This window comes from Phytophthora infestans, genomic scaffold, assembly GCF_000142945.1.
Source record: "Phytophthora infestans T30-4 supercont1.58 genomic scaffold, whole genome shotgun sequence".
Lineage (NCBI taxonomy): Eukaryota > Oomycota > Peronosporomycetes > Peronosporales > Peronosporaceae > Phytophthora > Phytophthora infestans.
Window position 1 is genome coordinate 7,344 of NW_003303701.1, and position 11,351 is coordinate 18,694.

The following is an 11,351-nucleotide window of genomic DNA, read 5'->3' on the forward strand; positions in this document are numbered from 1 at the left end:
ATGCCAAGGGCAGAAGCAATGTTGAGAGGTTTGAGGTCGGTGACCAAGTTTTATTAAACGCTAAAAACCTACCTACTCATGCAGTGTCTGCAGTCTTCAAGACGAAGTTAAGACCTCGGTTCATAGGACCGTTCAAGGTCGTGGCCAGGAAGGGCCTAGCGTATACGCTCAACCTTCCGAAGAAGATGCGCACGCATCCGGTCTTCTATGTCGGCTTGCTTAAGCCATACCAAGACCCTGCTCAGGTGAGCGCGGAGGCGTTGGCACCAACGGTGGCTGGGCCACGGACAGCTGCAGGGCAGCAGGTGGTAGAGCCACGGGATGCTGAACGACAGCAAGTGGTGGATCCACAGATGGCTGATCAACAGCATGTGGCAGAGCCACAGGTCGCGGAGCGAAGTGCTCGAGATGCAGGAGCAAGGCAAGCTGAACGTTCAGCCGAGCAGCTGGACGCTCAAGGTCCGAGACCTGGTTGTGAGTCAACAGTGGTGGCTCTAACCTATCCACAAGGTGAATCATCTCTTCGAGATCGACCGATGGGCGGTGAGCGTTCGCGTCGTGGACGCCGGCGTCGTATGGACGCAGACGCCGTTCCGGCAAGTGCTGACTCTCCCCGCGAGAGCCCAGCTGAGGCAAGGCCTCCTCCTGCTCTGCTCGGAGCATGGTGAGCTCCACTTTCACGTGGAACGCCTTGTGGCGTGGCGTAGACGCCAGGGTCGTACCCAGTACTTAGTGAAGTGGAGGGGTTACCCTCACTCACAGAACTCATGGGAGTTTGAGGTTATCCTCCGGCAAGATTGCCCTGACGTCGTTGACGCTTACGACCGGGCACATCATGTGCCGAAGCGCCACCATGGCGTGCGACAGCGTCGCCAGGCGCTGGGCGCCTTCCACTAGAGTGGGGAGCGATGAGGTCAGTAGTTGAGCTCAGGCTCTGACCAGTGGCTGCAGCAGCCAGCTCGTACGTATGAGCGGTGCTCGCAGCGGGAGCAGGAGGTGGAGAGACCTCGTAGTGCTAGGGACATGGTCCCGAAGGAAGCAGGTGCTTCGTGTTGTGCTGAACAAGGTTCAGGCACAAGCGTCTCGATAGACGCATAGTTGTTTTGAAACAACTTGCTCGATGAGCATGATCCAAATGTGGATGCGCTGTAACAGCGAAAGTGGTGTCCCGCACGGGGATCGAACCACTGGCCTTTGGCTTGACAGGCCGAAGCTCTACCATTGAGCTACAAGGGCGATGCCCGTACGTCAGTCCGAGAACGGACTACTCATGGTATGAGAGGGCTGCGCCCGGGTGGATTTGAACCACCGACCTGTGGCTTTCAAAGCCAGCGCTCGACCACTGAGCTGAAAGGGCGTTGCCCTTAAGCTTGTTCATTCAAGGACAACAGTTCATGGAACGAGAGGGCTGTGCCCTGGCGGGTTCGAACCACCGACCTGTGGCTCTCAAAGCCAACGCTCAACCATTGAGCTAAAAGGGTGTTGCCCTTAAGCTTGTCCAAGCGTGAACAATCGTTCATGGAACGAGAGGGCTGTGCCCTAGTGGGTTTGAACCACGGACCTATCGCTTGTGAAGCGAGTGTCCAACCGCTGAGCTGTTGTCGACGACTCGAATGAGTCAAGAGCATTGCTCTAAGCGGTTTGCAGCTCTTGGAGTAGGCGCGGAGCGCGAGCGTAGGTCTGAGACCGCTTGAGAGCAAGATGCGCGCTGCGCTTGGAGCATTGGGCCGTGGGCCGACGACAAGAAGTTGGGCATCAACGATGCGTAGGCGTTTGTGAGCTCACGGAGCTGTACAATGCTGGTGTGAGGTGTAGTAACCTCCGCCGTCTTAACAAGACGTGACCTCGCTGAGGAGAGTTTCGAGAACGGAATGTTCTCATCTTAGTGGGGGAGAGTGTAACGGGGTTACATGGTGTGGAGCACACAGGGGTACGAAGTACCCGGAGAGTTAACAAACTCTCAGTACATAAGTTGGAGAGTTAACAAGGTCTCTCAGTACGTTGGCTGAAAGCCACACGTTATGCATTTGATTAGGTTTAGCTATGCTAGATAGTTAAAGAGATACATTTACCCCTAGGCGGCTTGGCCGCAATAATAGTAAATAAAACACTTCTGGTTTTGAAGCATAAAAGTTAAGGTGTTAACTTTGAGCCCTGGTCTTGGGCTGTAAGTGTCCTTTGGATAAGGAACTTAGTATTAGTGACTCTTTGAGTCGAACGTCTTCCTCTGACGCTAAAGCTACGGCAGCCCCGCTGCACTGGCTAGGTGGGCCATGGAGTTGTCTCAATTACGTTTCAAGGTGTTCCACAAGCGTGGTACTTCAATGGGTCATGTGGATGGTCTGTCCAGGCTGTATACCCAAACCATCAATGCTATCTCTATGGCGGAGCTACTCAACGATGCTGGCGAGCCTTCTCCTTGTACTGTCGAAGTCGGGGAGACTACGACTCTCGACTCGACTCTGCTCCCTTCAGGGACCTTGCCCGAGGACGATGGCGAAGCTAGACCCGAGCCGTTCCCCGACGAAGAAGAGGTTACCGACCAACTCCTAGTGTCCCCCGTTGATGTGTTCGGGTTACAACAAACTCGCTTCGTGGAAGAACAGAAGAGGACACCCTGGATCCAAGCTATGATAGCGTTCCTTAGCGATGGAGCTCTAGCTCTGGACCCTCAAATGCGCACCAAAATCCTGCTGATGGCGCCTAACTACTCGATAAAGAACGGAGTACTCATGCGTCGCGTACACCTGAAGGCTCGCGCTGGACCGGCGTCTACTCTTGAAGTTCCTGTGATTCTCCTGCCTTTCATATCGACGGTACTACATCACTGTCATAAGAATGTACTTGCCGCTCATGTCGGAGTTACTAAGACGCTCGACAAAGTGCGCAAGCACGCTTACTGGTACGGGTGGAAGAAGGATGTGGCCGAATATGTTCGGGAATGCACCGTGTGCGGCAGTGGTAAAGGCTATCGCCCTTGGAGAAATGGCCGAATGCAGAGGATGCCCGTACAAGAACTATCGGGACCTTTCTCGCTATTAGTAGTGGACGCCATAGGTCCCTTAGTGGCTACTCCTCGAGGCAACAAGTTCATACTCGTCTTCGCTGACTATTTCACTCGATGGGTCGAAGCGTTCCCAGTGGCCCGCTTGGACACTGTAACGTTCGTGGAAGTTATGGTGAACGAAGTGATCTCGCGGCACGGAGTCCCCGAGAAACTACTGAGCGACCAAGGATCCAACTTCATCTCGAACCTGGCACGATCCTTCTACGATACACTCGGGATCAAGAAGTTGTTTGGAGCTGCTTACCATCCTCAGACTCAGGGGCTAGTCGAACGCTTCAACGGCACGCTGATCGGGATGCTTAAGATGTATGTCAACGAAGCTCAGAACGACTGGGACTTATATCTTCCCCGAGTACTGTTCGCATATCGTTCGTCGTATCACGAGGCCCTTAAGGACTCACCATTCTTCAGCCTGTATGGCCGGGACCCGGTGTTACCTCTGGACCTCGCGTTTCTCAACACGAACAACGGATGGAAGAGTAACGAAGTCGCTAGCTACAGACGAAAGCTATTCTTATCTCTACGGGATACGAGACGATTAGTAGAGCGCCAACTCTTGAAGGCCCAGGGCAGACACATGCAACGACTGAGCAACCAAGTACCGATTAAGTTCGAGGAGGGAGACCCGGTGTGGGTCTACCAGTACTTCCGAGCTCGTCGCGGGGAAAAGACCACGAAAAAGCTCGCTTTCGCGTGGCATGGTCCGTACCGTGTGGTCGGGATCGTGGGAGAGAACTCCTATCGAGTAGCCATCCCTTCTCACCCCAATCGGGTCGTGACCATTATCGTCAATAGGTTGAAACGTTTCCAAGGGCGATGGAGTCGACCGTTCCCTTCTGAAGTACCCGAGGGAGTCCAGTCGAGTCCGGGTGTAGACGACGACGGACCTCTATCAGAAGAGGACCTCCCCTCTACTAGCTTCGTAGAGAGACTCCTGATTGGAGGGGAAGAGACGGCCCTGACCGGAGTTCCTTGCTCTGTGATTCGACATAATCGCCCGACGCAAAAAGAACCGTGAAGAGCAGTTCCTGGTGTTGTTAGCTACCTACGAGACTCTTTGGAGACCACGAAACACACTATTGCCCACCTCCGCTGCTCTGATCAAGGCGTTCGAAAAAACCCGTCGTCGGGAGGGAGACCTACCAGAACTACGTCGCAACGCGCGGTTGGAAGACGCTAACGCCGCCGTTGACGAAGAAGAGCTACTCTTCTAGGGAGGGGGAATCGTGGCGGGTCGATCCAATGAGCCAGAGTAAACTCACGACCCCGCCTCCCTCGAAAGTGTCCTGAAGAACACTTCTTACGACTTTGTATATTTTTGGATTCTACTTCACAAGTGGCTGATCTCCTACATACCAAAAAGAAAAACAATCTTACCGCGATCTCAAGAAGAAAAAACGAAAACAACAAGTGGGGACGAATCGTGGTGAAAAATAAAAAGAAACTTAAAAAGGAAGACGATGCCAGTACTCTTACTCTCATCCAGTGAGGAACGGTTCTGGAATGGTACGAATCAATAACTTCTCGACGGCCTCTCGTTAGGCTGTTTTGTCGGACCTTTTAGCCGGCGAACTAGGAGCTGAATGATCACCCGGCGAACTCGACTTACGAGGTGCTGACGGGAACCGCGAGGCCGAGCGTCCCTTAGGGGGCACTGCCTTCTTCAAGGAAGACACCGAACGCGACCGCTTATGCGTACCGTCCAGCGACGCTGGAGCTGACGGAGGAGTCGGCGTTTTGCCGTCGGTCGGTTTGTCGGAGGTGACTTTACTCTCCTTCGAGTGCGAAGGTGATCTTGCTTTGTCCCGCCGGGACTCCCTACTCGTCTTGATGGTTGAGGACTTCGTCGGAGACTTTCGACCGAGACGCAGGACGCTCCTTCAGAATCGTGACCGACGGAACTTCTTGAGCACTGGGGACTTCGATCGTGACCGTAAAGGAGAAACAGACGTTCTGGTGAGACAGCGCGCGCTTGGATTTGCCTTTTAGCCGCGTGAAAGATGAAGAGGACCGCTTGCGCGACGAAATTTGATCGAGCTTTCTTCAGGGAGGTAGAACTGCAAGACGGGGAACGGAAACGCTTCGCGCGCTCTTTCGCCCTCCGAGACTTGTGAGAGAGCTGTAGACGCTTGTTGGGAGGCTCGTCGTCCTCCGAACTCTCGTCGGAACTAGAAGAAAGGCGCAGCGTCTTCTTACGACGAGGGGAGCCCCCTCCGATCTGTCTCCCCTAAGGTACTGGTCGAACTAGCATTGACGAGTACCCGCCGCAACGCTTCTCAACGTAGTATGGCCGAGGCTCGGAACATCGAACGTCTGCGGGTCGACGACGATGTCGAGGTGCTATATGACTTTCAAGCCGCCGACCCTAACTACGTTGAGGACCGCTCCGAGGACTACCACGAAGCGTTCCAACCTCCCCTGTCTGAAGAAGTTGCTAACGACGGAGTCTATAGTACTAACGTGAGAGATGTACGCAGAGGAACCGTTCGGCGAGGACGACGAACGACAAGTCGGGGAGGATGTCCCGTACCCGGGAACGGAGGGGTCATTCCAGGAGCTCTGCCTCCCGTCTGGATGACCCGAGACCCTGGAATCACTCCTCGCCCCGCCGTCCCGTCAGGGTGGTTCCTGTTGAACTCAACCACGCACGTGCCCCTGACCGAGCCCGTTAGGGTGGTCCTATAAGGGGACCCCAGAACGCCGGAGTCTTGGCGTCGTGGGACCAAAAGCACCTCGCGACATCAAGCCCTTTCCCAGAGGCTCTCCGTTGTCCCACGAAGGCCGACAACAAACGAAGTGAATCCTTCCTTTTTTTTAATATGTAGTGTAGTGTATGTAAGGTCGAGAAGGTGTTAGGCCTCTCTTCCGGTTAGCTCTCAGTCTTATATTTCCCTCCTTCTACTCAAGAGGAAGCCAAGCCAATCAACAAACTTTTATTTTCAACTCTCTAGTGTTCCTATCTACCGTTCCTGCAGCCACTGAACAAGACCGTACTCCCTGAACAGCCGCGGACTACCCGACCCTCGAAGGAAGAGGAGGTATACGACACAGGTTACTTGCTATACAACCTTCCCATTAGGATTATTTCACGGAAATTGTTTTTGGGTCCACTGCTTTCAATATCGACGCGAATCTATGCTCACAGTCCGTGGGAGGCCGCAAATTGCGCTGAACATCGTTGATAGCTCCAGACAATTGCCTCGCGAACCACCGTTTGGTAGAACTATCACTTACTTTGTCGGTAAATCTTGTAATTACATGGAAGGGGTCTTGTTTGATCTCTACCCTATCACCAGAACTTCTCTCAATTAGATTGTGATTCGCATTCAAACCATCACTAGCGCATATTCGAGGCCCATCGAATTCGCTACCCATCTTAGATACTAGACCTGGCAGAAGAGTTTCCGTCTCGGCGTGATTCTCCGACTTGGTTAGCGCTAACTTGATCTACCTCGTTTTGAGCCAACAGCAACATTCGAATGCTCGCAGACTGTTCTGTGCTGCCATCAGCGCCATACACCTTGAGTTTTCCACAGAACTTTTGCGAGTGATCAACACGAAACACTCGTTCGCATTTAGTGTCCTTCATCTGTGCAAAGCACAATCTAGAGGGAATACTAGTGTGAGTTAGCCATAGTTCCTTCTACACTTCGGCGTCCAGACACATATGACTTGTCACATATTGTGTTTCTGTTGGAGGAAGAAGTGGACTATATGTTGTGTCCACTTCTCGTAATACGTCTACCTGAATTCCGACACGAGAAAGTAGGGCATAGTACCGCTTCTGTCGCCTCCGCTCGATATTCGTTACAACGCCTGCTAGTCGACAGCATACCATCATAAACAATATCAAACATATCTGATGATATACTTGTCTTCTAGGCTAGCAAGTATGGGAAGTTTAGTACGAGCACTTTAGATGACGACAGATATACGTCGCTGATGGTCGAAAAATACTTCTTCGATGCACCAGTGCACTGGTAGCGTGCGTAATACAATACCGCACGATGTTCTACGCCCTCGACGGTACGCTGTTTGTACTACTTTACTTTAGGCACACAGCGACATCCACGCACAGCGCACTTGGGTTTGCGGCTGGGCTCCAGACACTCTGGCACCCACGTAAGGGTCGGGAATCTAAACCACCCAGACAATAGCGTACCAGAACCCATTTCGGGATACTTACGCGATGGTGGGAGCTGGCGCCGAGCAATAGCTTCCACCTCAGCAGCCTGTGTATCGCTCGTCCTGTCCATGACTTTCTTAACCAGAAAGTGACGTCACTATTGTTCCTAATTTTGGCCAACCACTTTAGTTTCACGGCGGGCGGGCCACACGCAACCCTACGGGTTGCGGCGGCTTGCGGGCCTAGCGGCCCACCAATACCGGTGAATACCGGGACAGGGTTGAAGGTCGTGGACGGTCACAGCAGGTCAAGGTGGTTTTAATTGGTCTCGGGACAAGCCCACGAATACCGGTCATGCTTCCCCCCCTATGACTGATCAGTAGTGAAATTTCTGCGATAAGTGGTCAGTTCCTCTCACAACCTTTTTCTCAGTTTTCGCTGAGAGCTGACATCGCTTTCTATTAAAATCAATTGAAATATTTGCACTAAAAAATCCAATTGAAACGTTTTTAAAAAATCTTAGAAATACTAAATAATATCAATAATATTTTTTCAAAGTCAGAATGACGAAATAATTATTATTCACAGCACCGAATTTAGATGATATTGATACCGGTAAATCATAACCCAATTCTCTTGTTTTTAATAATAGACAGATTCATCTGAAGTGTCATCATTTGGCGAAAGACCGATGGAAATCACCACAGATTGTGCTCTTGATTAGACTGTGTCTAATCAAGACTTAAGAGTCTTGATTCAAGAGCCCATCTCAAACCTCGAGCATGAGCTGGCTCTGTTGTGTTGTGCTGTTCGTGACTTAGGACAAGCAGCCTTTGTCACTCCACAACAAGGCCCGCGCCCAAGATGAAGTCCGTCACGTTCCTCTCCCTGGTAGCTGTAGCCCTGTTGGCCTACCCTGCTGCAGCTTCTGATGTAGCTCCCGCCCCTGCCAGCGTACCAACCTACAACGGAAGGCCCAATAACGGTGGCTATCCGTACCCCACCGCCACGCCGCAGGCAACAAAGCCATGTGAGAACAAGACCGAGGCGCCTGCTCCGCCAAGTGGGCCAATCTACTACGGACGTCCTAACAACGGTGGATATCCTTACCCCACGCCTGCCCCGGACATTCATGAAGGCAGCAAACCGAGCGAAGACGTGCCGATACCAGTAACTCCAACCCCCGCCAATGGGCCAATTTATTACGGCAGGCCTAACAATGGTGGCTATCCTTACGCGACCGCTCCGCCTCCGATTAATAGCGCTTAAAGGTGAGCCACATGTCGAGACGAACCAAAAGGAGAAAGGGTGAAGGCGACATCACTTGTTTAAGGTTCTTGGCTTGAAAACAAGCTACTCGAAAGTCTGTATGGATATGGCGCACAACGTAGAACCAAACGAAATAGTCCAGCAGGACTAGCCAATACAGCAATAGAGAAGTGTAGTTTCTGAAGCTATACGATGCTTTTGCGTTGCTCCAAAAATGGGGAAGCTTACAAAAAAGTAGACGTCTACAATGAAATTATTAATAGAGCAGTATGCAAGCGCTTATGGTTTATCGGGCGACAACGCTTCTTTGCTTTCTTCATGCTCGCTGTCATCTCCTCTTAGTTTCCCGAACAAGTGAGGTCTGCTCGAACAGGTTCACAGACGGTGCATTAAATTTTTATTTTTTGTACCAGGCAACAACGTTTGGATTTCACTGTGTTTTACAAAGCAATGCTAGAAAAAACTAATTAAAAGCACTCAGCTTTTTTTATTCCTTTGAGCTCCATTGCAGCCCAACAGAGTTGTTTAAGCAAGATTAGCCCTGACTACTCCTATAGAAGTAAAATGGAGAACTAGGATGCTATGCTATGGCTGGGAGGACTGCAGGAAGAGGTGGACACTTGATTAACAGTGCGGCTTGGTAGTCCACATAATGCACAACCTCAATTTATCAAATTAAATGAAATAAAGGATGCCAAAATTGGCTAGTTTCATGCTAATGGGTCTCCGCCGACGGATTTGCCTTTGCAGGAAATCTCGTATGCAGTGCTGCTACTGGGCGGGGGGGGGGGGCTGGCGACCGACATAAACTCAAAAATAATTTTGAATTTATAATGATAATCTTCAGAGTTAGTGCCAAAAAAATCGATATTATCTAGCCTTCATCTTGAAGGGCAAGATGCATCGAAAATTAAAAAATTTGAGAGCAATTGCTGACATTCTTTATAAAATAATGATAATGAAGGCCCGAAAATGAGTATATGTAAGACGTGTGGATTGACATGCTTACAATGAAATAGGTGGTAGCTGTTGGTGTGTAGACTTACACCTACCGTATTAACCCTTTAACCCTTGTGAATATCTGTGAAGCGAAATAAATGTTCAAGTTTTTAAAGCAGCCATATTGGGTGACTTGTCCGGTTTGTGCCAGCTGATGGTCTTATCCTCTACGCATGAGTGGTCAACCTGCCACTTTGCTAGTCGCGTCGGCTGACTGAATGCCATACGGTGTCCGGATTTCCTACACTAAAAATGTTCGAATGTGGCACGCAATGCAGACGACCACATTGTTTGCCATTTGAGCTAGAACTCTATTCCTCGCACATCTCCCAACTGGTAATCAGTCCCTAACGCTGTCAGTCACGGGCCAAGAACGGGTCCGCACTCTTACAAGACGCTACCGTGCTTATGGTAGAGAATGCAAACCGGGTGGTAACGCAGGTGAGACGAACTTGGACTGGGAATCGAGGCTTTAGTTGCGCACCGAAAATCATCGCCGCAGACTGTGCTCATTTTCAAATTTGCTTAGCAGTAACTACTCCAGCGAGGTAGTTCTCCTTCAACGTTTTTCTTCAGTCCAAGTCAAGTCTTCTTTGTCCAGTTCCCCAGTCTCTTTGTCCAGGATGAACCTTACCAAGATTATTGCCCACCTTGCTGTGATTGCGACCGCAATGGGATCGCTCGCGGAAGCAGGTAACATCGCTCAACAGGCCCAGCAAAACATCTCGAACGCTGACACCTACACGAAGACGTCTGGAGCACCCTCGACCAAACCAGCCAATGTTGTCCTGACCCCATGCCCTGAAAAAACTACCCCCTCTACGACTCCGGCTGTCACTCCTGCACCGACGACACTTTCGCCCCAGCCTGTCACTCCCGCGCCTACTACAGCGAGAGATGTCGATCAAGGAAAGGGAGATAACGCCGACCAAAATAACTCGCACGATAAGGGATCGGCCAACAGCGGAGGGTCGGGTGGCGAATCTGGCGGCACAGACGGTGGTGTACAGTCCGGTGCCAACGGCAAAGGTAATGGCGGGATCTCCGGATCTGCTCAAGGCCACGGTTCTGCAAACGGTGGCGTTCGCAATGGTGCTAGCGGAGGCGTGTCTGGGGGCGTGGGCGGTGGTGCCAACGGCGGCATCGGAGGAGGCGTGTTTGGTGGAGCCCAAGGCGGTGTTGGCGGCGGAGTGAGCGGCGGCATCGGAGGCGGCATCGGAGGCGGCGTGTCTGGCGGTGCAAGCGGTGGCGTTCGCGGTGGTGCTAGCGGAGGCGTGTCTGGAGGCGTGGGCGGTGGTGCCAACGGCGGCATCGGAGGAGGCGTGTTTGGTGGAGCCCAAGGCGGTGTTGGCGGCGGAGTGAGCGGCGGCATCGGAGGCGGCATCGGAGGCGGCGTGTCTGGCGGTGCAAGCGGTGGCGTTCGCGGTGGTGCTAGCGGAGGCGTGTCTGGAGGCGTGGGCGGTGGTGCCAACGGCGGCATCGGAGGAGGCGTGTTTGGTGGAGCCCAAGGCGGTGTTGGCGGCGGAGTGAGCGGCGGCATCGGAGGCGGCGTGTCTGGCGGTGCAAGCGGTGGCGTTCGCGGTGGTGCTAGCGGAGGCGTGTCTGGGGGCGTGGGCGGTGGTGCCAACGGCGGCATCGGAGGAGGCGTGTCTGGTGGAGCCCATTGTAGGAGTCGGCGGCGGAGTCAGCGGCGGCATCGGAGGCGGCGTGTCTGTCGGTGCAAGCGGTGGAGTTCACGATGGTGCTAGCGGAGGCGCGTCTGGAGGCGTGGGCTGTGGTTCCAACGGCGGCATCGGAGGAGGCGTGTTTGGTGGAGCCCAAGGCGGTGTTGCCGGCGGAGTGAACGGCGGCATCGGAGGCGGCATCGGAGGCGGCGTGTAAGCGGTGCGA

At 52.7% G+C, this 11,351-nt stretch overlaps 1 protein-coding gene across 1 annotated transcript; it reads left to right on the forward strand.

The window, feature by feature from the left end:
• Window positions 1-10,084: 10,084 nt before the first annotated feature.
• PITG_17477 (uncharacterized protein) lies at window positions 10,085-11,209 on the forward strand (the record flags this gene model as incomplete). Its single annotated transcript, XM_002896495.1, has 1 exon — window positions 10,085-11,209. One exon carries the CDS (start codon window positions 10,085-10,087, stop codon window positions 11,207-11,209), a length of 1,125 nt encoding a protein of 374 aa, XP_002896541.1.
• Between the last annotated feature and the right edge of the window lie 142 nt (window positions 11,210-11,351).